This window comes from Motacilla alba, chromosome 17 (assembly GCF_015832195.1).
Source record: "Motacilla alba alba isolate MOTALB_02 chromosome 17, Motacilla_alba_V1.0_pri, whole genome shotgun sequence".
NCBI classification, from domain to species: domain Eukaryota; kingdom Metazoa; phylum Chordata; class Aves; order Passeriformes; family Motacillidae; genus Motacilla; species Motacilla alba.
Window position 1 is genome coordinate 10,941,358 of NC_052032.1, and position 24,695 is coordinate 10,966,052.

General features: G+C 55.6%; 2 protein-coding genes across 5 annotated transcripts in view; one reads left to right on the forward strand and one right to left on the reverse strand.

Annotated features, from left to right (window-relative positions):
- Positions 1 to 2,394: 2,394 nt before the first annotated feature.
- On the reverse strand, positions 2,395 to 6,476 carry LOC119708910 (translation initiation factor IF-2-like). The gene is made up of 2 exons (XM_038155896.1): positions 6,229 to 6,476; positions 2,395 to 3,800 (listed from the first exon to the last, which is right to left on the reverse strand). Exons 1-2 carry the CDS (start codon positions 6,316 to 6,318, stop codon positions 3,348 to 3,350), a joined length of 543 nt encoding a protein of 180 aa, XP_038011824.1. The 5' UTR covers positions 6,319 to 6,476; the 3' UTR covers positions 2,395 to 3,347.
- A 145-nt stretch (positions 6,477 to 6,621) lies between these two features.
- Positions 6,622 to 24,695, forward strand: part of LMX1B (LIM homeobox transcription factor 1 beta) — a 98,991-nt gene continuing 80,917 nt past the window's right edge. For 2 of the 4 annotated variants that reach the window (XM_038155892.1, XM_038155894.1), the window contains exons 1-2: positions 6,622 to 7,158; positions 7,482 to 7,668. In XM_038155892.1, coding sequence (XP_038011820.1) covers positions 7,020 to 7,158; positions 7,482 to 7,668 — 326 coding nt within the window. In that variant the 5' untranslated portion in view covers positions 6,622 to 7,019. The remainder of the gene's footprint in view (positions 7,159 to 7,481; positions 7,669 to 24,695) is intronic. The other 2 variants (XM_038155895.1, XM_038155891.1) reach the window with 2 other exon arrangements.

Genomic DNA, 24,695 nt, shown 5'->3' on the forward strand with positions numbered 1-24,695 from the left:
CCAGGTTTCACCCTGCCGGCACCTAGCGTGTCAGGTAACTCAGGTATGCAAGACAAGGAGGGAGGACAGGGAAACGCTGCCAGAAGAGCCTGCAGCCTCACGTGCGTCTTCCGAGCGATCAGCTGGCAGCAGGTGAGGAATCCCACGCTGGGAGTTGCATCACGCACCGCTCGGCGCGACGAGCTGCCAGGCGCGAGGTGCAGGAGAGCAGGAGGTCTGAGGGGAGCGGGGCAGGAGCAGCCCCCGGGGCTGGGCTCCACTTGGGGGGTAGGAGGGACGGCCTCCCCCGACTGCCCCTTAGCCTCTCTCGGGGTTTGCTCAGCGATATCCCCGCTTTCTGTGCGGCACGCAGGCTGCAGCGTTTTGCTTCTCTCTTGAACCGTGTGTGTTTCGAGTCCCGAAGCAAATCCTTCCACCCCTGCATTCCTTAATGACAGCACAATAATCGCTAATACAAACCAGAGCGGAGCGCTCCGCTCAGGACAGCGCTGCTTACTCGCGCGGCTTCTGAGATTTCCCGTTGCAAGTGATGGTTTTCTATGGACAAAGGCAGCTCCGGAGAGCCTCAGCAGCCGCTGCAACGCCGTCACCCCGACTGCAGCTCCTGCTGTTCATATCTTTACGTAAAAGCGACGTCGTCTGCAGGCAGAGTCCACTCCTCTCTTCTCTTCTCCTCTCCTCTTCCTCCCCAACGCGTTTTTTTATGTCTCTTTTCAAGAAGAGCCGGGGCAGCGGCGCTGCGTAGGCGCGCAAAGGGCGCGGCGGGGAAGCGATGTCTGCGCGGTCCTGCCTGGCCCTGCGCTTCATTGGCCCTACGCGGAGCTCTGGGCGGCCCCGGTGGGAGAAGGAGAGCGGCTCGGGGCGGTCGCGGCCCTCGCTCCCCTCGGCACGGCGCGGGGAAACATTACTTATAACGGAGAGGCCTCCCAGAACAAAAAGGAAACGATTTCTCGTTGTTGTTATTTTTTTCCCCCGGCAAATCGAGCTCTATTTAGGTTCCTCGATTAAACCTACAGAAACGATCCCGCAGCGCCTCGGAAAAGCAGAGGAGCGGCCAGCTCGCTCCTCCTCTGACGAGAGCCCGCTTCCATGCGGCGAGCGGTCCCGCCGCGCCCGGCAGCCCAGCGGGCGCTGCCGCCGCCGCCCCGGCCCGACGGCTGCCAGCGCCGCTCGGCACGGGCAGCCCTCTGCACCGGCAGCCCTAGATACAGCTCGGGGGGCGGCGGGTCCCGCGGGTGCCGGGATCCTGCCGGGCAGCCTGGCGCGGCTGCCGAACCGGCGGAGCGGGCTCCCGCCCCGTTCTCGACGCCGCCGGGCCGGCGCCGAGCGCTCGCCGTGCCCCGCGGACAGCCCTGGCCCGGTGCCCCCGCCCGGGCTACTCCACGCACCTGGCAATTCTCGGGAGAAAAAGCAGGAGATTGGGGTGGCCTCGTCCTTTCCCGTCCCACTGCCCCGCTCACGCCAGCTCGGGAGACGCGGCTCTGCCGAGCGTGTCCCTGCGGGAGCGCGTCCCGCCGGAGGGACAGCCCCGGGACAGGCAGCGCCCGGACCGGCTCGCTGGTCGTCTCGGCCCTCGCCCGCTCTCTGGGGCACCTGCCGAGCGTCTGTGCGGGAAGGCCCCGGTGCGGGCACGACCTCTGCCTGCCGGCCCGGCCCGCTCCCGGGAGCGGTGGGGCACCGCCAGGCCCCGGGAGCTCCCCGGGGGCTGCCGAACCCCGCGGCCGCGGAGGGACCCCGAGGGCCCCGGCGGGCAGCGCGGGTGGGGGGCGCCGCCGCCCCCATCCCGCTGCGGCCGGCGGGGCCGGTGCAGAGGCTCCGCAGATGAAAGGCTGCGCTCGCAGGCGTTCCCCGCGCCGTCAGGTCCTGCCGTTCCCCCCCAACCCCCCCGGGTGCACATGTCAGAGTTCACAGACCTGGCTGCTGCCTTTTACAACACTGAGCTGTAAAAGAGCGGATATTAAACCCGTATAATGGATCCAGCTCCGAGGAGAGGTTGAATTTCCCAGTGAAACGAAGGTATTTGCCCTGAACTGGGAAAGGACCCCTCCCACACCCCCTGGGCTGGGAAACCCGCAGAGCCGTCGGAGAGCGGCGGTAAACTCTGCCCCCAGCCTCGCACCTGGCATCGGTCGCCGCGGGGGCACATGTGCGCGACACGCTGCTGCCAGCCGGGCTCGTCGCGCCCGCCTCATCGGGTCCCTGCCCCGGCGAGCGGCCGGAGAGACCCCTCGCGTTCGCTGCCACCCGGACCCGAGCCCGGCGGCCGCCGCTGCTGTCACGGGGCCGCAGCCCACAGCCCGGCCCGCTGGGTCGTGGCGGCTCAGGGCGGGTGAGGGACAGGGCAGAGCCAGTAACGCGGCCCGCGCTAGAGCTTTGCGAGCGGGCAGCGAGAGCAGGGGGCCTGATGAGGCTGAGGAACAGCCTCCGCCTCGGGCGCAGCCCTTGCGGGTCGTGCCCGGCGCCGGGTTGGTCGCGGGCACAGCACGGAGCCGTCGGCCGCCGCAGCAGGGGCCGGGTGGCGGAGCTGCTCCGCCTCGGAGCAGCGCGACCCCGCCGGGCCTTAGAGCCGAGCCCGGTCCTGCGGCTCCGTGGGGCGGGCGGGGGGCTCGAGCCCTCCACGCCACGAGGCCATCAGGACGGGCGCTCCACCGGCGGAGGGATGCGGAGCCCGAGCTTGTCTGCCGCGCTGCCCTCAAAAATCCACTTAGAGAAGATGAAGGCGCATGCAAATGCGTGGCGCCTCCTCGCCTGTGCCTTTAATCATGGTAAATTGGCTCCCGTTCCTCCAGGCCCCCCGAAAAGGCGCACGGCGGCACCGCACCGCGCTGGGGCTGGGACTCTCAGGGCTGCGCAGCGCCCGCCGCTCCCCGGGGCTTTCCGGCTCCTCGGCGCGGCACCGACGCCCTGCCTGGCCCGCCTCGCTCAGCAATTTTCCTACTCAAATGCTGTCGTGACGGGAACAGAGAGCAGAGATAGATAGCATCAAGCGGCCTATATCAAAGAGGTCCTGCTTAATTAAAATACCGGCTCCGTGCTCGCCGCTTTTCACGCGGCTCGGCCTCCGACCGCGTTCTGCCGGATGCCGCCGGCACCCCCTTCCCTATCGGCCACCCTGGTTGGCCCCGTCCCTCGTCACCGGCCCTGTCACCTGCCCCGTGAGGCCGCCGGGCGAACAGGGTCGTCTCTTTGGGCCGTGGAGCAGCGCTCGTCTGACGGGCCTGTCCCGGTGGGGCTGCTGCGAGGCACGGGGAGACTCCGCGTGGTTCAGGGAACATTTGTTTGCATTACTGAGCAACAGTCCGATAATTTATTGTTATTGTTATTAGTAACTACACTTAGTAGCTCGTTCACATCCATCCTTCCGAGGGGGGGAGCGCGGGCTGGATCAGTCGCCGGCGGCGGCTCCTCCCGGGCCGGGGCCGTTCCGCGAGGGCTACCGAGCCAAATCGGCCCGGTCCTGGGACTGCCCGCACGTCTGCGGCCGGGGGAGAGGCCCGGCGACGTGGAAGCACCGGGCGGCGGGCGCCGCCGCCGGGGGCTCGGTCGGAGCTGCGGGCTTGCAGAGCCAGTCTGGGGAGCGCCCTGTTGTGGGAGGCTCCGTGGACAACCGGCAGCGAGGCCGCCCGAGGGGCGGCCGCCGGTCTCCGTGCCGGTGCCGGAGCCAGGCAGCCGTCCGCCTCGCCGGCAGCCCGGTGCCCCAGCTCCCCGAACGCCACGGGCGCTTTTTCTGTGCACCGGCGTCGGCCGCTGGCCAGCGGGGAAGGCCGGGGCTCCGCAGGGGAGCGAGTTGCGGAGTCCGGCTGTGGGTGGAGAAGAACAAGACACGGTGAGCCGTCGGCACGCGGCTGCCCAGGGCCTCCCACCACTCCCGGCTGCCCCGGTGCCGCGGAGCCGGGGCCGGCGGCCGCGCACCGCTAGGCTGGAGGCCCGTCCGGCCCGTGCAGCGGTGGGAAGCCCCGCTCGCCCCGGCCCCGCACGGCACCCGGTGCGGGCGGCCCCGCTCGCCCCGGCCCCGCTCGCCCCGGCTGACCCCGCGCCGCTGCCGTGCCGCCGCGCGCCGGCAGGGGGCAGGCTGAGCCCGGGCCCGCCGCAGCGGCACCGCGCCCGCCGAGCCCCGCGAGCCCGGCCCGGCCGCACCGGCACCGGCACCGGCACCGGCACCGGCACCGGCACCGGCACCGGCACCGGCACCGGCACCGCCCCGGCCGCACCACCGCACCGCCCGGCCCGCGCCAAACCGCAGCCTGCGGAGCGCCCGGCACCCCGCTGGCCGTGCCCACCTCAGCCGGGGAGCGGGCGGTGCCCGTCGGTACCGGGGAAAACGCGCGCCCGGGCAGCCGGGAATGTGCGCGGACAGACTGCACAGACGCCCATGCATCCGCCGGCACCGCACGCTTTTGCGGAGAAAGCCCTCCGCCCCCTCCTTGCGGAGACGCCCCTGGCCCGCCCGGGCTCCGCGCGGTTCCGTCCCGCTCACGACCGGGGCCCGCAGCGCTCCCCGCGGCGCCGCGCACCCGCGGGACGGGACGGGGCCGCGCTTCCCGGCCGCCCTGGGGGAGTCGGTGCAGAGGGCTCGGCCGCTGTTAGTTATCCCGATGGCTCCTTCCTCCGGCCTCGTTTGGGAAGGATTGGGACCGAGTGCGTTTCTTGTTCGACTCTCAAATTTAACTCAAAACAAAGAGATTTGCCTTGCAAATAAAAGGACAATTCGAAGGAAGCCGCGGGGAGGTGGGGCTACTTAGTCTGGTTAGGGTTTGTTTCTGTGATGGTTTTGCGCGTGGGTGTTTTAATTGCATTTCGTTTTTCGTTAAAAGCATTATATAAACCTATATAACACCTCATCGAATTGTTCTCGGCGCAGGAGCGGGGATAACAATTACCCGGCGCAGTGCTCGTATACACACACGGAGAGAAGCAACAAACCTTTAATGTGATATTTGCGAGTAAAAGCCCACGAACAAAGCTGGAATTACTGCTGCGGGTGCAGGGCTGGGGGCTTTCGCTCTGCTTCCCGGTCCCGCTGCTCAGCGCTGCCTTTTCGTTGGGTTTTGAGGAGGTTGGTTTTTTTTGTTTATTTGTTTTTTTTTTTCTTGTTCTTTTATAGCCAGAATTTATGAAAACTCCTGCGGAAACAGGGGCTTTAATTTTCCACTCAGTTGTAGAAGATAATTTGATGGAAGCCCTGTGTGATGGAGAACTCCGAATCCTTACGCGAAAATAGGAAGGGGACATAAAAAATTAATGTGAACGAGCAGCTTTTGCGCCACTGATCGAACTGTGAAATCTTAGCAGCCTTTATCTTGATCTCAGAATTAAATAATCATATATTATTTTTTCAGCATTAACGACAAAGATTTTCCGATTTCTACCGTCTAGAACAAAAACAAATAGTCTCTATTACTGAAAACCTTTCCCAAAATAATTTACTAAAACACAGTGACGAATTTCTTTCAAAGATTTTTTTTCCTTGCAAAAACGGCAAAAAAAGAAGTTTTATCTTAAGACCCACAAAATAGAAGCATTAAGTAATTCAAGTTAACACTCGTCCTGCTTATTAAGTATCAATATTTTAGGAGCATTACAAAATATACTCCTTCTTATGACAGGGTCGTGGCATATCACAGGTCACATTAGGAATCTCCGCAAAGAATCTTTTCTGGATTTTCATTTCCTCATATTTAGATTTTTAACGGTATCGGGGGAAAAAAGAAATCAAAGATAGAAACAAAAACTGACAAAAAAAAAAAAAAAAACAAACCAAAAAAAAAAAAAAAACACGAAAGGGGAGCCGGCAGCGCAGGGTCGGGCTCTCCATGCAGGATCGCTTTCCCGTCGGTTTTTTCCTCAGAGGGAATCCCGGCGCGGTGAGCGCGGGCTGTCCCGCACACCGAGCCCCGCGCGTTCAAAAGCGTCGGCGACCGGCCCGGGCGGGCAGCGCCGCGGCGGGAGCGGGCACGGGCTCCGCCGCCGCCGAAGCCCCGCAGCCCTCGGGCCGCTGCTCCGCCGGAGCTCTCCCGCCGGCAGCCTCGGCGTGACGGTTCGGAACTGCCCTTCCAAAAAGGCGGCACGGCGCCATCCCCGGTGCCCCGTGCAGCGTGCCCGCCGGGACCGGTCCCGCCGCTGCCGTCCGCGGGACGGAGCCGCGCCCCCGCCGGCGCCGGGCGCCCCGAGGGAGGGTCCTGCCGCCGCCTGCCCTCGGCCCGGGACCGGACGCGCGCTGCTACCTACCCCGGACAGGGCAGGAGCCAAGAGCCGCCGTCGGGCCAGGAGCAGCGCGGGGCGCGGACCGGGGAGCGGAGCAGCCGGGGCCCCGCTCATCCGCCACCCTCGGTAGCCAAGATCGTTCTCCCCCTCCGCGGCCCGCGGGAGCGCGACCCGGGCCCGCTCCGCCCGCGCCGCCCGGCCGCCCCGGGGTGCACGGAGCCGGCCGCCCCGGGCGCCGCCGCGCTTCAGGGGCCGCGGGGGCCCGGCGGGGCCGGGGCACTATTTGACGTCGAGGAGACGGATCACCGCGGCGCAGCGATACGCCGCGCACCAATGGAGTTCAAATGTCAGCAAGTTTGAGGAGGGGTGAGGCGCCGGGGGGTGTGTTCCTCCGCCGCGGCCCCTGCTCTAAACGGCGCGGCTCCTCGGGCCGCCGCACGGCTCAGGGGCTGGGAGCGCCGGGAGCCCCGCGCCCCGCCCGGCCTGCGCTCCGCCCGGCACGGCCCGCCCCGGGAGGGCCCTCCGCGCCAAGCAGGGCGTGGGTCCGGCGCTGCCGGCGAGCAGGTGACACCGCGGCTGCCCGGCGCCGTGTGCGCGGCATGTGCGCGCCCGTGTAGCGGGGCGGCCCCATGGGCGGCGGCGCCGGCTCCTGCCTCTGCCCCCCGTCTCTGGAAGCCCGGGCAGGAAACGCTCCTCATGTCTTCCAGATAAAAATAAAAGCGACTCCTTCCTCCCGGCCGCAGAGTGTCCCCGCGCCCGGCCCGACGCGGGGCTGAGCCGGCCCCGCCGCCCGGCAGCGCCTCTCGCCGCCGCTCATGGACATCGCGACGGGTCCCGAGTCCTTGGAGAGGTGCTTCCCGCGGGGCCCACCGGACTGCGCCAAGATGCTGGACGGCATTAAAATGGAAGACCACCCCCTGCGCTCGGGGCCGGCCACGCTGGGAGTGCTGCTGGGTGAGTCGCCGGTCGCTTCTTGACTGCGCCGAAAGCCGTCCCGCGCCCCGCTCGGTGCCCGGGGCTGCGCTCCGAGGGGCCCGGCCGGTCTGCTGCCGCCCGTGGCCGGCCAGCCCCTGAGCGGAGCGGGGCGCGGGACCGTCTCGCCGGCATGTGCGGTGCGCGGGACCGGCGGCGGGCGTCGAGCTCGGTGTTACCGACCGGCCGGGCCGGGCGCGCTGCGCTGCCCGGGACGGGGACTGCGGGGCCGGGTTGTGTCGGGGCTGGGAGCGGGGCCAGGTGGGGCCAGAGCCGGCGCCTGACGCCGCCGTCTGCCGTTGCAGGGTCGGAGTGCCAGCACCAGGCCGTCTGCGAGGGCTGCCAGCGGCCCATCTCGGACCGGTTCCTGATGCGGGTGAACGAGTCCTCCTGGCATGAGGAGTGCCTACAGTGCGCCGCGTGCCAGCAGGCGCTCACCACCAGCTGCTACTTCCGGGACCGCAAGCTCTACTGCAAGCAGGACTACCAACAGTAAGGGCGCGGGGGGCGGCGGGGGTCCCGCCGGGGCGGCCGGGCCCGGCCCGGGGAGCGCGGCGGGCTCTGGGCGTGTTCCCGGTCGGGCCGCGCCCCGTGCCCGGCGGAGCGGGGCAGCCCGGCACCGGGCTCACGGCTGCGGGTGGCGGCCACGGCGAGCGGGGACCCCGGCGTGGGCTGCGCGGCGGGCACGAATGAGACCGAAGACACCGAGCCGTGGCGTCCGAGCCAGGCAGGGCTGCCTCCCGCCCCGGGCCCGCCGCGGTCCGGTACCGTGCGGTACCGTCGGAGGGGACGGCGATGGGGCGGCCCGGCCCGGTTCGGGCTGCGCAGGCAGCGCCGCGCTCAGAGCCGTCCCGCGGCACTCTCCTGCCCGCCGCTAGTCCCGTCCCGCCGCCGCCCGCTGCCCCGGAGCCGCTCCGAGAGGCCGAGGCCGGCCGCAGCGCCGCCCGGCCCGCAGAGCGGCCGATGCGCCCGCCCGGCGGCGGGGCCGGGGGCTCGGCGGGGCCGGGGGCTCGGCGGGGCCGCGGCTGCGCTGCTGCGGGCCGGGCCGGGCCGGTGGAGCGGCCGTCGGGCGCGGCGGGGCCCGGCCGAGGGAGCGGCGCGGCGGCGGGACCAGCCCGGCCCCGGCCCCGGCCCCGGCGCTGCCCGCGCTCTCTCTTATTCCGGCTTTATCCCCAAATGTCAGGCGCTGTCGGGAGCGGCCCCCGCCGCGTCGCGGCCCCGCGCAGGGATGGAGCCCGGCCCCGCGCCGGGCCGCCCTCCCCTGCAGAAGCCCACTTCATGCTTGTCACCTAAATTGAGGATCCTTTTTGTGCCGGGAGGGGGGCGAACATGGGCATTTCAATCACTAGGACATAATATGGCTCTGCTAGAAGTCTGGCAACAAACAAAGAACAACAACTATTGGTTTGCATCAACTTTTGTCAGGCATTCAGCAGGCATCCAGAAAGGCCTGAAGTGGCTTAGTGGCAACAATGTGCATTTCATAGCTACAGCATGAAAATCCATCTCCATGGAAACGGGTAGTAAATGCTAACATGACATGCTGAGTATAAATATTGTGAGGGTTATAACTCTTGTATAAATGGCCCAGATAAATGTCCCCCTGTTTAGGAATTACAACAAAACATGTTATTTCATGCTGCAGCCCTCGCTAGCTCCCCGAGAGTCCTCCACGGCCCGGGCACCGAGCATGGGAATAACTCAAGGCTTGCCCGTGGGCCGCCGCCATCCCGCCCTTGTGGGGCTGCGGCTGCGGCACCTTTAGGGTTTTCTCGTGCCCGGTTTGGGGAGCCCCTCCACAGGCTCTGCCTTTCCTTTCTGCACAAAATAAACCACCCTGTGGTAGCTGTAGTTGTAGATCGGTGAAACTCCTTTTTTTCGTAGGTAGTAGCACCTTCGATATTTTTGTTAATTAGTAAAGAATGTCGAATAGTCTTTAGGCTACCTTAAAAAAGCATTATTTGGCAATGTAAATATTTACATTAATTGCAAATAAATATACTCTCTAAAGTTCCCAACTTTAGTTTCTGTAAAATAAAGAATTGTACTCAGTGACCTAAAAAGCAAGACCAGAGACTATTGCTTTGTAAAACAAAAACACTTTTCTGACTGCTTCCGAACTTCCCGTGTTACCAAAAGTGTCCAATTGTAGAGGGGGAAAACGGGGTAACCAGGCTGCCGAGCAATAAAAAGATATCAACATGTTGGCCTTTGTTGAATCGCAGCACCTAGTGTGACATGACATGGTGCCCTGCTGCGTGTGCCCCCGAGGACTGACAGCGGCAGCGGCTCGCGGGGAGGGGAGGGGAGACACGCTAAATCAAAATTTGTTTTCTCTGAGATTTTATTAGCCCAAAAGAGCAAACACGTGAAACCGTGCTGACACGGATTGTGTGCCCTTCCAGAGCTGGAGGAATATTCGTTTATGGTAGCTAGAGGATAAAAATAGCTGTCTGCCCGAGCAAGTGGCCCTGGGCTGCGTGCGGAGGGCAGTTTCGCCCGTCACTGAGGGCAGAGGAGCCGGGAGCGAGCCGAGAGGCAGCTCCAGCGAGAGGACACAGCCGATGCTGCAGCAGCGGGCTGGGAAACGCTTGTGTGCCCGGAGAGAATGCCTTGGGGTAGTGAGATGGAGTGCAACCCGTGCGGAGGAAGACAGGGATCAGTATGATCAGATGCTTTTTGTTATCCTGAGTCCTATTTACAAATATCTGGCAAAAAATTAAAAAAAAAAAAAAAGGAGAATAAAGTTTACTTAAATATCTCAGTTCCTGAAATTTGCCTTAAATAGATTTTTCTGTACGTAGTAATGTAATTTAAAAGGTCAGATTTCTCCAGAACTCCCAGGACTGTAATCAAGTGCTGTGTATATATCTTTGGGAAAATGGTGTCTCATCTTTCTAATGAAAGCAAGCGTCTGATGGGTCAGATATCAGACCTTACACCTTTCCCTGGGTCAGGAATGATTGCTGCCCATCCTTGGATGAGGGCATTTCACATTAGGGGGAAGGGTGAAAACAGTTTTTCTTTTTCTTTTTTCTTTTTATTTTTTTAAGAAAAATGTTGGCTGTGGGAAGCTACCCTTATGCTTGGAATGTTACAGCAAATCCTGGGGGAGGTGGATTAGTAGCCCAAGCCCAGTTTGAAGTAGTCAGAGGTGCCTGATAAATGTAATTTATCACAAAAATATCATCAGTATGTCAGTGGGATAAGCTGGGCATGTATTTTGGTCTCTTTTAAAGAAGGAATTCGACTTGCATGAGTACATGCTGATGTTTTGAGTTAATGCAAAGTACTTATTTTGCTAAAATTTAGGATTTTGAGGGTCAGGTGCATTTGATGGCAAGGTTTTTAAGGAAAAAAAAACCCAAACACCCAGAGCAGTGGCACCAGGGAAGGCTGGCATTCACAAGCCCCAGTCAAACAGAATTTCTTTTATTTTAATTAGAACTTTGCCAAATTGGTGCACTTTTGGAACCTTACACTGTGGGTTTTTGTTTTTGTTGTTTGTTTTTTTTTTTTAAGAAGTTTGATTTCCGAGAAATTGAAACCTTCAGAATTAATGGTTTTTTGGTAGTTTTTTTTTCAAAAATAGAAGGCTTGTGGTAGTTGTATTTTGGTTCTGTGCTTAAATGAATTTTCTTACTGTAGCACTACAAAACGTTAGCAATTATAAATGATACATTTATTTCCATTTGTGGGGTTTTTGTGATTTTTTTTGTTTGTTTTTTGTGATTGTGCCTTTTTGGTTTGTTTTTATCTCACTTCCCAGTGTTATGTCGTGATTTGCCCTAGTTCCTGCTGATAGTAAAAAAAGATATGTTATGAAAAATGACTGTTCCAGGATATGTGTTTCATATCTAAGCAAAGCATATAATTTATAGAAAGATCTGTATTGCTGCTTGAGTTTTGGAAATAAAGGCTCTAAAAGAGGTTTTCATTCAGGGACCAGACAGCAAACACCCACAGTCGCTATGCCATAATTTTTCATTGATGCATTCTGAGTTTTGCTGAGGGTGAGAAAGAGAAATGCTCAGGCTTTTGTTCTTTTTCGTGTGTCAGGTATGGCTTTAGCATCACTTTTGGATGCTGTTAGAAAGACCCACCGTGTATTTCTGTTCTCGTCTTTGAGTCGTCTCTTGCCGGTGGCTGGGCTCGGCGCTGCTGTGCAGTCAGCCCGGAGCAGCACGTCCCCCGCAGGAAGGAGAGGAGCCCCCGAAGCCCCGCTGCTGGGGGGAGCCTTGCCCTCGCCAGATTTTGGGAATGCTTTCACGCCTGCCTAACACCGAGGCCGATGTTTCTCACTTCAGTTGCGTTTCAGATTCAAATTTAACACAAGCTTGCCGTCAGCGAGCGTCTCGGGGTTCCGTGCCTGTTCCTTCTCGCAGAGCTGGCGCTGTGGAATGCGCTGGGAGCCCGGGGCAGGAGGGACCGAGGCTCGCGGGTCGTGCCGCACGCTCAGCGGACAATAGCAACCCGCTAGCGGCGGGATTTGACGCGTTTCCAGCGCTCTGTTTTATTTTTAACGGAGGATCTGCTCGGCTCGTGGGTGCAGTCGCGCAGCACCGTGGGCTCGGCAGGACCGGGGACCGGGGATCGCTCCGGCTGCCCGGGCGCTGCTCCTCGGCAGCGGCTCGCTGGGAAACAGCGCAGAAACCAGGTGAAACTTGGGACAGGAGCAGCCGAAGCACATGCCCAGGACATGGAGTAATGATTAAAGTTATGTCATCCACTAAAAACGCTTTTCCAAGTCGCTGGAATACTCTGGCATTTTTTCTGAAAGTCCCACCGGCCTTGCACCGCCGGTCCCATCAGCCCCGTAAAAAATGCTCTGCGCGAGCAGAGCAGAGCGCGGTGGCATCCCGGGGCGGGAGCGCGGAGGAAATGGGGCTGTTATTGCAGCCGCTGACGTCAGGGAAGTGGCCGTGCTGGGCCGGGCCCCGCGGTCCCCGGGCCGGGGGCTCCGTCCGTCCGTCCGTCCGTCCGTCCGTCCGTCCGTGCCCCGGCCCCGCCGCGCCCGGCAGCGCTGCCCGCGGGCTGCCTGAGGCTGGGCTGCCTGAGAGCCGCCGGGCATCGGGGAGGGAATGTTTTTAGGATTTGGGGAGACATTTTGGTTTGCTGCTGCAGTCACTGTAACGCTGGACGAAATAATTGCAATGGAAGGACGCGATCTGCACTGATCCGTGACAGAAAACAGAAAACGATGGGGAAGATCTTTGTGCAGTATAGGCAATATGCAATTAAATTAACAGGAGTATAATTTATAATGTTTAACTTCTACCCTGAGGAAAAAAAAAATCAAAGATCTGAAATACATTGAACATTTTTTTTTTCACTTATGATAACAAACAGGAATACTTTGCATTCTGTTTGGAAAATGAATCTGTTATTTTTTTGGTCTAAATTTTTGAGGTAGTTCAAAGGCATACATCCCCTTTCCAACAATCATGTCATGGTAAAACAGCCGGATTATAACGTCTCTTTTTAAACTAATTATGCTATTAGTGTGTTTCAGTGGTAAATACACACCCCTGTCACTTCCCTCGTTTTGGAGCAGCCTGTAAAGCCTGGTATCTGTCTCCTGAAGTGCTCAGTGCTCTGGTGAACCTGAAAGGGGGTGGGGGGCAGATTTAGCCAGCGGCTGCTTCGTTTGGTCAGATATCTGGGCAGAAATATTCGGCAGAAAATGGAGTATGCTTTTCCTAATGCAGCTGTGATTTTTATTTTTTTTTAAATTCCAGATAAAATTTGGATTTAGACTATTTTTTTTTTTTTTCTTGCAGTAACAGGAATTGATTCAATTTTGTTTAATATCTCTTTCTTCTGGAATGGCGAGTGCAGCAGATAAAGGGATTGGTTCGAGGAGCCCTGAGCCCCCTGCGCTGGGTGTGGGGGGTTTGGGGGTTTGGGAGCTCTGGGAGCTCTGGGAGGCTGCGGCTCCAGGCACGGCTGGGCCCTCCCGGCTGGACGGGGACGGCGCCGGGGCCGCGGGACCCCGAGCGCCCGCGGGGGCTGCCCCGGCTCCGGGGAGAGACGGGGCTCGGTGGCTGCCCGGGTTTGCTGTCCCTGGCCGGCTGGGAGCAGAGCCCTGCGGGGCAGCTCCGGGACAAAGCGCAGTGTGAATGGAACAGCGGCGTTTCAGGGCAAATTAGAAAAGATTTTACACGGCTCGGGCCGGCCTGGACCAAGCTGCATAAAGTGCGGAGTCACAGAAAGGCTGTGGATTTCAAACCCAGCCGGATGGGGAGAGGCCGTGGCTGTGTCCTCTGTGGAAGGTGTACAAGGGCAAAGGACAGGCTCACAAAAACCAGGAAAATTCTTCTCTTTGCCTACAGTTTTCCCCCCCACATGATAAATCGTGTTAATGCTCAAGTGAGGTAAGAAACAAGCAAATAAATAAATAAAACGGTGAAGTGACTTGATCAGCAATCTCCAGTAAAGGTAAACAAACCAGGCATTGCTCTGGGATGGTTTGGTGTGGTAGGAAGGGGTTTTGGCATGATTTGGGATGATTACATTACTCACGGGGCAAAGATTGACTCATAATGAAATGACAGTTTCTTGTTCATTGCAGAACATAAAATTTCCACATTTGTTTTGAAACAAAGGACAAGATTAGTTAAAGTAACCCTGTGTTGTGAGCCCCAGCAGCTGAGTCTGCAGCAGCCAAGCAAGGGAACAAGAGGAGTCTCGAGATAAATGGGTACAATTAGGAACAGAATTTTCCTTTCTCCAGGTGAATTGAAATAACTAAATGAAGTGGGCAGGAAGTTTTTATTGAATATCCACCTTGCGGACTGTGTAGCTGTGGTTTGGTATAGCCAAAGCTATGAATGAAAACTGATCTTTTTGATAAAAAAGTATTAGAATTTATTTAGAAAGCAAAGGTGTTTTCTGAGTTATGGTATTTTATAAAATGTAACAGGGAGATAACTTTGTTTTGCAGCAGTGGAGCATTAGCAGCATTGTTTACATTTGGGAAAGAGACATCACTTTTCTCCATTAGTAACTAAGTAAAAAAAATACATTAACAGCTTCACATCTAACTTAAAATAAATGGTGAAAGTCAAGCTAGACTTCCAAGTCTGAGGGGAGAATGCATAAAAGAGAAAAAAGATGAAAATACTCATAAGGTAAAATGAGCCTGAGTTTTTGTTTGAAACGCAGTGTTAGTGTTACTAACATGCATGCTAATATAGATCTGAACCTTCAGTGCCTTGTTCAGGCAAATTATTCACTGGTTTTAGAAGCCTCTTTAAATTCAATACAAAATTGAGACAGATACTCAACTTTTTTCCTTTTTTTTTTTTTTAATTATTTTTTCATATCAACTTACGTTTACTTTACATTCCTGGACTTGCTTTAGCTAGGCTTATACTTCTTAAGAGCAAGGCTGCCTTACCCTTGCCTTGCTCCCCGGCACACCTGCAGTTTCCGTGGGCACTCCAGGTCCAGCGGCCGCTGCAGCCCTGAGCCCAGGCCAGCCCCTGGCCCGGCAGGGCTCCTGCCCGGCCCCGCAGGCTGCTCTGCAAACAGCCATTTTGCAAAGCGGGCCCTGCTTGTTAAAAAGAAATCACTGGTAGCTGTTGTCTCCTCTTACGTGAGCAGCACGTCCCCCAGCTCAGCGTGCTGCCGCGGCCCTGGTTCATGTGCTGAACGTACCCCGAGAACAGGAACACCACGTGCGCTCCGTTGTGCGGCTCCAATGCAGATCTTTTGGAAGCAAAACCCTTAAAATGAAATATCTGTGGTGCCCACAAGTGTCTGCAGTCTGAGAGGGTGCAGTGCTGAGGCCAGCAGGCGCGCGGGGTCTGACTGCGCCGGCACCCCAGCGGCCTGGCCCACCTGAGCGTGGCTCATCCCCTCGCGCTCTCAGGACGGGGTTTTACCTTTCACAAACTATTTGCCTGTGGGCAGCGAACAAGTAGGCTTTTCTGAGATTGTATTACAGTAAAGGGTTTGTTAATGCGACTAATTTCGGTTCGTTATTATCCTGGGTTTGAAATTTTACAGCGATCTTCCTCAGAGATCCAGCGGAATGCTGCAGCACAAATTGAATAAATGTCCTTGGTATCAGCATAAATAAGGTACAGCACGTTTATCCAGGACTCGTTAGGTGTTTGTGCTCTGATTCTCCTGTAACAGGCAAATAGAGCACTTGTTATGGAGGTCATTTCTTTGCTTCCGAAACATAATATTTTCTTTAATATGCACAAAATTTTCCTCTGCAAACATTGACATGAACTTGTGAACATGCAATTCCTATTGGCTTCAGTGAGAGCCATCCTCGCTCATCAAAGGGGGGAGTTTGGCTCTTGATTTTACTGCAATCAGTGTTTTATTTATAATGTACAAGAGTGCACGTGCACTCTCCCAGTAAGAGCTGATGGGATTTATGTGCACATGCTGAGGACCAAATCCTCCTGGTAGCTGTCAGGAAGTTTACTTTCACATGCTTGTTCCTTGGTGTAACCTGAATCACCATTCACTGATGACAAAAACAAAACAAAACCAAACAAAGAATAATTGTCTAAATAATTTTTTTTTTGCAATTGTTACTTTCATCATGTTAGTATTATGAGAGGGAGCAAGCAAGCTTGAATTTGCAGAAGAAGCTGCGAATATAGTTTTAGAGCATTTTTGGTTACAGCCTGGATTACTCTGATAGAGAGAAGCACCAGTGCTCTTTGGAGGGGCTCTGGGGCATTCCTTGTGTGCCAGTGAGGGAGCACGCGTGGAGCAGCCCGTGCATGGGGACCCTTGGGTGGGCACAGCTCTCCAGTCCCCAGCAGAGGAGCTGGGCAGGGCGCTGGGCTCTGCCTGTGCCGCTGGAGCCGGGGTCTGGCAGCTCTGTGGGACCGGACCCTCGGGGGTGGCTGATACCTGCCACAGCTCCTCCTGGGAAAGGCCGAGTTCTTCTCAAACACCCACCCCCAGAACAACGGCATCTAGCCTGTGAGATCCTGGCAGGGCGAGGTGCTCAGGACAGGGAGCTGTGCTGGTGTGGCTGGTGGCATCTGACCTGTGAGATCCTGGCAGGGTGAGGTGCTCAGGACAGGGAGCTGTGCTGGTGTGGCTGGTGGCATCTAGCCTGTGAGATCCTGGCAGGGTGAGGTGCTCAGGACAGGGAGCTGTGCCGGTGTGGCTGGTGGCTCCCAAGGCTCCACAGGCTGTGCTGGGTGGGGGCAGCTGGCACGGGGAGCGAGCTGGTGCTCCCTGCCTGGTGGGCTCCTGCGGGTTGCCTGTGCATCTGCTGGTCTTCCAGCATTTCTGACTTTCCAGAAGAGGAAGAGCTGATCCTCCCCCTCCTCCACCCCACTGTTAATAGCCATGGTTTGCAGACTGAATATCTGTTTGCGTGTCGAGCCAGCTTGAGCCTGTCCTGCTATCTCCGTGGCGCGGCGCGCGGTGGCTGCGAGTGCTCGCGGGGCTGGCGCTGCACTCCCAGCAGCCAGGGACATTCCCTGCACAGGGGGGCTGGCGCTGCCCCTCGACAGGCCCCGGGCAGGGGCTGGAGCCAGCCGATCCCTGCTCCCAGCAGTGCCAGTGGAGCCAGTTGCCCTGGCGTGCAGCAGCTTGCAGTGTCAGGCAAGGTCAGTCCACCTGACAGCAAGTGTCTGGTGAGGGCTTGGAGCTGCTCACTGCAGTTCTTGGGGACGTGGCTTCTCACAGGCCTAAGCCTCTCACCCACCCTAAGCAGAAGTTGCAGTTTAACATCATGAGTTGCCTTCACAGCTGGATCTTGGCATGGGCTTCATCTGGCAGTAAGAAAAGTTTCCCCTGTGGAGTTTGACCCTGTGGGGGCAGGTCCCACTCACGCTGGAGTCGATATGGGAAGTGTGGAGGGATCCTGCATGAGCGTTAGCACCGGCAGTGAGGCTGGTGGTTGTGAGTGTGCAAACAGTGCAAAAATACAAATGGAGTAAAACAATGTGAGGGAAGAAATGGCTGTGTAATCTTGCAGCAATGCTATCTCTGCATGGCATTATTCATTTGAACCTGCCAGGCACACTGCTTGCAGCCGCAGCAAAGCAGGGATTCAGCTGATGGGAGCAGAAAGTGTTAATAGCACTGACAGCTCCTTTGGTAATGGAGGAGCAGGCGGATCCTGCTGCCAGGGATCCCCGCTGCGCCCTGGCTGCTCCTGGCCACAGCCGCTGTGGAAAAAAGTTCCACGGAGGAGGCAGAGTTTGTATTTCAGCAGCAGCTCTCCTTCGTGTCTTGCGCTGGGGCTGCAGGGGCACGCATGACCTTTGTGGGGTCGCTGGGCTTCTGTGGGGTGTCCTGAGCGCAGGGAGCCGGCGCTCTGGGGTGTCCAGCTCCCCCAGCTCCTCGGGTCTCGCCCCGCAGCCTGCTGGGGCTGGCTCCCAGCACGGCTCTGCGAGTGCAGAATAAATTAGCCGTGATGGCGCCTGCATTAATTTTATGTGGGAGAATCCCCAGGGATTCCAGAGCAATTACAGGGAGCGCAGTCTTGCCGGGTGCAGCGTCCTTCCCCTCCTGCTGCCGTTCCCCACAGAGGGAAGCAGCAGCGGGAGGGGACAGGAGGGCTGGGCGATGCAGTGCTGGCAGCACCCTCCCTGGCAAAGCCAGCGTGGGGTCTCTGGGGTCCCACCGTGCTCCCCAGCTGGCCCAGGTGCCTGGGTGGAGTGCCAGCAGCCGTGGGGCTCGCTCCATGTGCCCAAGGCTGGAAAACAGGCCCCAGGCAAGGGCACCTCCTTGGCCTCATTTGTGTCCCTCGAACACTGGCTGTCCTGAGTAATTGAAGGCTGTCCCATTTGTGGCTTTTTTCTTAAAAAATCAGCTCGTGCTTTGGCAGGGTTTGTCTGAATGTGTAGAGGATACATTCAATTTTGTAATGTTCAATTTGTTGGATGCCGCAATTAAACCTCAGGTTTTTCACCCAGCCATCCAAAAGCTGATTGGACGTTGTCACTCGGGCAGGACTACACACAAACAAGGGCAATCCACTGCCCCGGATCCCAACAATGTGATTTTCATCACCTTACCAGTCTTTGGGGAGTCTTCAGCTTCCATCTGGAAGTACCTTCAACCCTTTCCACCTAAAGATCTTGAAATAGCTATAACAGAGAGAAAACCAAAATTACATGGAGTTTATTGCCATTTCAGAAGGAAAAAAGTGTTTGAAAAAGTTTATTCAGGAAGCCAAGGGAAGTTAAGTGGGAGACATTTGCCATTTCATCAGTCTGTTGGTGATAGCCATTCATGTCATAAATGGCTTGTGTCATTTGATGCCAAAAATAACACTATTTTCCTCCCCAAAGGCCTATTGGGTTTTTTTGCAATAAATGTTTATTTGTTAATAATATACTTTAAACAGTCCAGCCTTGACCTCAAGTCTCCAAAAGAATCCATCTTCTCTCTGAAAAATCCTACAAAGTTTGTGTAATTTTTTCTGGGAAGGTGTAATTGATGGCGCAGTGAAGGGCAGTGTGTTTGCTTTAACTACTGCAGCTGCGTGGATTAACTGTTTATAAGGGCCTACTGTGCTTTGAATGGCGACTTGCTTAGATTTCAGGCTTTAGTTGACAGCACTTCCTAATTGTTCCTTGGATTTGCTTAAGTTCAATCAGTAAAAATAAATTTCTGCACTGAGCTCACCCATCGTTCTTTCCTCGCTGCTGCTTCAAAACCTTTGAAATATTCAGTTGTAGGAGTTTGATTCCATGGATCACCCTGCAGCCTTGAAAGGATTGGGGCTGAGAGGGGCTGAACTTGTTCTACATCTCCTGTTGATTTCAGAAAAAATGTCAGAGGAGTTTGCAAAATAACCTGTATGCAGATATTTGTGACAGGCTTTTGGGTGTACTAATGGGAGTCTCTAGAGTCAAACACAGAACTGACAGTCTGAAATGTGATTAAATATTCAAAAATGTAACAAAGGATTTTGTAAATATCCGTAATATAGAATGTGTTGTTTTGGGAGAAAACAGTAAGTAAGATAATTAATTTAGAATATGTTGCACTGTTTTGAAATTGCCCTGCCAAAAGCTGGAGTTGGATTTCTACTGGCAGAGTGTTTGTGGAATGCCAGTGACATGTGACCAGTACCACAGTAAGGCAGCAATTGTCTCTTCACTAAATCATCAACTACCACTGATTTAACCAACGCTAAGTCACATTTTTAGCTGTTTTTGTTCTGCCATCAGCCACTCTGATCCTTCTCATATGATTTTTCCTGTGAACTTTCACTAAACAAGCAAAGTATTAAGGCATTTGTCAGATATTTTTTTGTTAGTCCTTAAATGAAAATGTGGTTTTCTAGAACTCTGGAGGACTTATCTCCTTTATAATCATCTGAGTTGTGGGAGAGAGTTGCACATTTAATTTCTCAAAGCAGTTCAGATCCCAGTGCTAGTTTGTTTTCAGTTCAACAGGCACTTGGATAAAATAAAGAACAGTATGTATAAAATGAATGGAATTCATTTTTTTCTTTGAACATTTCACATTTGTGGAGCTCAATCGTTTGGATAACATGGACACTCAGGTGCTTTGTAGAAAGCTTACTTTAGTGGAGCTCCATAGCACTAAATGGCACTAGTTGTTTGCTGAGAATGTGTTTGTTGTGTATTAATTTAACAATTATATGATGCTTTAAAAATCTGTATTTTTGAGAATCAAAGCTTCTGGCTTGGGCTGTGCTCCCATGTTTAGTAGTTGGCTAATTTTACTCAATCTCCTCGAGTGCAATTTACAAGGCAAAGTTACACAACTGCTTGAAGAACTGGGTGCCTTCAGGCGCCCAGGCTTGTGGTAGGTGATCACTTTCTTCCCAGGGGCATTTCCTGGGGCAGTCTGGGGCACAGTAGCCTGTACTGGCGAGGGCTTGGCTGTTCACAGCCACAGGATGGGTGAGGCAGGAAGGGACCGCGCTGGGAGACCTGCTCCAACCTCCCCGTGCAAGCAGGGTCATCCCAGAGCACATGGTGCAGGATTGCATCCAGACTGTTCTGGAATGTCTTCAGTGAGGGAGAGCCCACGCTCTGCCTGGACAATCTGTTCCAGTGCGTGGTCTCCCGTGCAGTAAGGAAGTTCTTCTCACGTTCAGGTGGACCTTCACATCCATGGGCTCCTGCCTGTTGTCCAGGGCAGACACACACGTGTAGGCTCACGCAGTGGCTGCACAGCCACGCCAGTGACCCAGCTGCTGTGGCCAGGGACAGCAGCAGTGCAGCCTCCCCCTCTGCACCAGCCTTCAAGGTCTGTCCTCTCCTGTCCTGTCGTGTCCTGTCGTGTCCTGTCCTGTCCTGTCCTCCTCCTCTCTCCAAGAAGCGAGTGCTGTGCAGACTTGTGGGTGTCCTCTCAAGCCCTCCTCGGGCTGGGGAGTGCCGTGCTGCTCTGCTCACCCTGGCCTGAGTGATGCTGCTCTGCTCACCCTGGGCTGAGTGATGCTGCTCTGCTCACCCTGGCCTGAGTGATGCTGCTCTGCTCACCCTGGGCTGAGTGATGCTGCTCTGCTCACCCTGGCCTGAGTGATGCTGCTCTGCTCACCCTGGGCTGAGTGATGCTGCTCTGCTCACCCTGGGCTGAGTGATGCTGCTCTGCTCACCCTGGGCTGAGTGATGCTTCTCTGCTCACCCTGGCCTGAGTGATGCTGCTCTGCTCACCCTGGCCTGAGTGATGCTGCTCTGCTCACCCTGGGCTGAGTGATGCTGCTCTGCTCACCCTGGGCTGAGTGATGCTGCTCTGCTCACCCTGGCCTGAGTGATGCTGCTCTGCTCACCCTGGCCTGAGTGATGCTGCTCTGCTCACCCTGGCCTGAGTGATGCAGGCTGACCCTGAGCTGCTCCTGGCTGAGACCACAGCACAGCATGGGGAGGCTGGGAGGCTGCGGAGGGCACACAGGGGGTGCAGACACCAGCGCTCCCTGACCTGTCCCTCCTGGCTCCGTGAAGGTTCTCCTGATTCATTCTCAGGTGATTCATGCTCTCAGCATCAGCTGCCTGTTTGTGAAACTGAAAAGAAGCAATCTGAAAGTGAAACAGTCACATTACTGAGGCTAATATGGATTTGCTCCCGTAAGAGGATGTTAAAAGTCCCTTTGTTGTACAGAGACTGAGCTTTAGCATGTTTTATTCTTTTTGTCAGCTTTCTTTGGTATTAAATCAAGTGACAAAACATTTAACTTTATCCCTGTGCATGAGCACTTGTGCTAATTAATTCAGTAACTCCTTTGACCCTCTGTTTAAACGATCCCAACTGGTGCTGTTCCTGCCCAGACACCACCGTCCCTCAGCACCCTCGGTGGTTCAGGTACTTGAAGCGTGGCTCTGGTGGGGATGGCTGGCATCCGTATGCTGCTATATTCCTGTAATAGCAAACATTTAAAAAGTTAAATGGACAAATGAATAAGAGGAAAAGTAGAAAAGCCAAGGAGCAATTAAATGTAACGTTTCATCATGAAAAGGATTTTGCTGGTTTATCTTCTAATAAGATTATGTCACCGACACAAGTACCTAGGAGCCTGTGATTGACAGCCTCCTGTACTTTTATCAGGCAGTGTGACACTAAACCTCGGGGCCTTTTGTCCGATCGAGTGAGCTCACGGAAACTCTCCGTCCTAATCCCCTTATTCATGTCAGGCACAGAAAAGAAGTTCTGATCAGATGGCATCTTACAACAGTGTCACCTCCACCCCCTTGGTGCTGGATGGACGTGGGACATGGGCCGCTTTGTTGGCCGGCTGCGCCGCGCTCCTGGCGGGGCTGGCGTGTCCTGCGGCACTGCCCTGCACCCTGCACTGTGTCTGCAGGGCAGGAGAGCCCCAGAGAGATGGGACGGTCATTTACAGGCTGTCTGGTTTTGTTATGTTCTGGTTTTATTTCTCTGGAGAACGTGAGACCTTTAAAGGAAGTCCTTCCTTTTGTGTTGTAAGACCATGTAGTGAAATGTCTCACTGAGCTTCAAACTTTGCACCCAGGCAAAAGAGTAAGTGGAACTAAACCCCCTATCTTTTCAGAAGCATGGGATCAATGTTGTAGAAGTCAGCAATCGATCCCAGTGCTGGTATTATAAGTTTCATAGCTCCAGCTCTTTCTTAGTTGTAGGAATTCCTTTGTGCGTATCCCTGCGGTAACCTATTGCAAATAGCGGTTCCCTGTGGTGCTTTATTTACTTGTCCAACTGTTTGGAAGTCTGTTAGTCTAAAGATCAGATGCTCTGAAACAAATCTTATTACCTTAACCAGCTCTGCAAATTCTTCTTTCTCCATTTTTATTGACTTCTTTTCAGCTAGAACTAATACATGTGCAGCAGGTGGGCAAGTACATCTTTCAAAGTTTAGCCCCTCAGATTTAACATGAGAAACTATAAATCTTTTTGTTTTCCTTGGAAAATGTGGGAAACCACAGGTATTTGAAGAGTTGCCTCCTCAGTGGATTTGTGAAGTTTATACTGGTTGCTGTAATTCTTGAAAGAGAAGTCTGGGAAATTTTGAAAGAATGCTTCGTTCTGGGGCATAGTCCAGTTAATTACTTCTTTCCTTGCATGAAGTACTTTTTCAAGTTGTAATCAAAAGCAATGGAATGGGAAGGTTTTAAGATATTTTTCTTTTCATCCAGCCTGGCACCACTGGCAGAGAAACTGCATCAAACTTCCTCCAACTCATCTGCTACAAGCTGGTTCTGTCAGCAGCACTCGCCAGTCCTCATTTGAGAAGGCGTGTCCAGCTCCTCTGTATTTTTCATCTCTATGCACATTTTTAAAGTAATTTTAGATGTAAGAAGTCAGTGCTAATTAAATGTTTTAAGAAATCATCCTTCAGGAATTCCCCTTTCTCCTCCCTGTCCCCCGCCCCGGCTCCTGGCGACCTCGTGCTCCCCGGTGGGTGCTCACATCCCATCCTGGGCAGATGCTTCCTCTCCTGTGGCCCTTTGCTCCAGCAGATATCAAAGTCCCTTGCAGAGCGACCTGTCTGGGATTCCTGCAGGCTGGGGCCCGTCCCAGGCACGCTTTTCCCTGTGACACGCCGTTTCTCCCCGTGTCTTCTTAGGGCCAGGCTGCCCCGGGAGCAGGGATGGGAACGTCCCGTGTCTGGGGTGCGCGGAGCCGCTCGCTGCTGCTTTGCCTCTGTTTGTTTTTCCACTGTGGGCACCAGCAGCTGCCAGCGTGAAGTGTGAAAGGGAGCACACACAGGATCTTCTTTTCAAAAAGCAGCACGCAGAGGAACCTGCAAGGCTGCGGCTTTCCCGCAGCAGAGGTGTTTGCTCTGAGCAGCCAGCTCTGCTGGGACCCTGGCACTGCAGTCTGGTGTCGGTTTGCTGTGGCCCCCGCAGCACGGACAGGGTGGAGGTGCTCTGCTGAGCAGTGTTATGTACCCTGGGAATCTGGCACAGTCCATAAATGTCTGTCAGCTTCTCGGGTCAATTGCCCGATAGGTGAATTGAGCGGACTGTGGGATGTCAGGGTGAGCTTGGGGAGCAGGTTCAGTAAAACCCTAAGGGGAATCGAAACATTGGGAAAAGCCTTACTGAAATCCCGGAGTGTTTAACAGATATGAAGTGTTGAATGCAAGCAGAAGTGATGTGGTATGAAGCTGTGTGTATGTCAGAGAAGGGGACTTCAGGAAGCATCTGAGATCCTGTTAGTATCCCAGGTTTACCACTCCCCTCGGAGCTCTGCCAGCTGTGGTGCCAGTTTGGGCTCTCCTGCCCTAACACTGAACACAGAAAGGTGCAGGAAATAAACATGTTCTGCATCTTCCAGAGGGAACCAAGCCTCACTGCGTGCCCTGACGCTACACAGAACAGCTCCTCTTGCTTTCCTTGACGTGTCCTGTCCTTCTCTGAGCAGGAGGATCAGTAAACAGGGAAAAAAAATCCACCCACAGTGAGTTTGCACTGGTGTTCCTGCATTAGCACACTTGATGCTACAGCATTCTCATTGAAAGAAAAATAACGTTTGTTTGGACCAAAAAAAAAAAAAGCCAACAAAAAAACCCCTTTGGGGATTGAATTTCAGAGACTCCCTGCCTTACTCTCAGCCCCCTCTGAAGGCTGGAATGATTTGTGAGCCAGGTCCTGTGACCCAGGGAGGCATCCAGCAGCAGAGAAGGGAAACATTTGGAGTTCAGAGGGACAGTGGGTCTTGATGACCAGCGTAAGACAATGCAGATGTTTCAGATCATGAGGTCTCTTAGGATGATGAGAAAATGCCCCGAACAGCCTCTGGGCTGGGGTCTTCTCTGCAGCCCTTTTTCCTTGGTATAATGTTATCACATCTCGCAGGATTACATTTTTAGGGGTCTATCATGGAAGAATCTTGGTGCTTATTGCATTAGGTAATTCTGATGAGCAGGGTGGGATTTTAATTTCCCTCTGGTAAGTGAGTTACTGCTCTGCCCCGTGGGTGGTGGCAGGGGCAGGGGCACCCAGAGCAGAGGTGGTGGGGCTGGGCTGTGTGTGCTGCCAGCCCTGGCAGTGGCCCATGGAGGTTGAGCCAGAAGAGCAAGAGCCTGTCCCATTGTCTTTCCTGATATAGACAGAGATTTCCTGCGAGGAGGG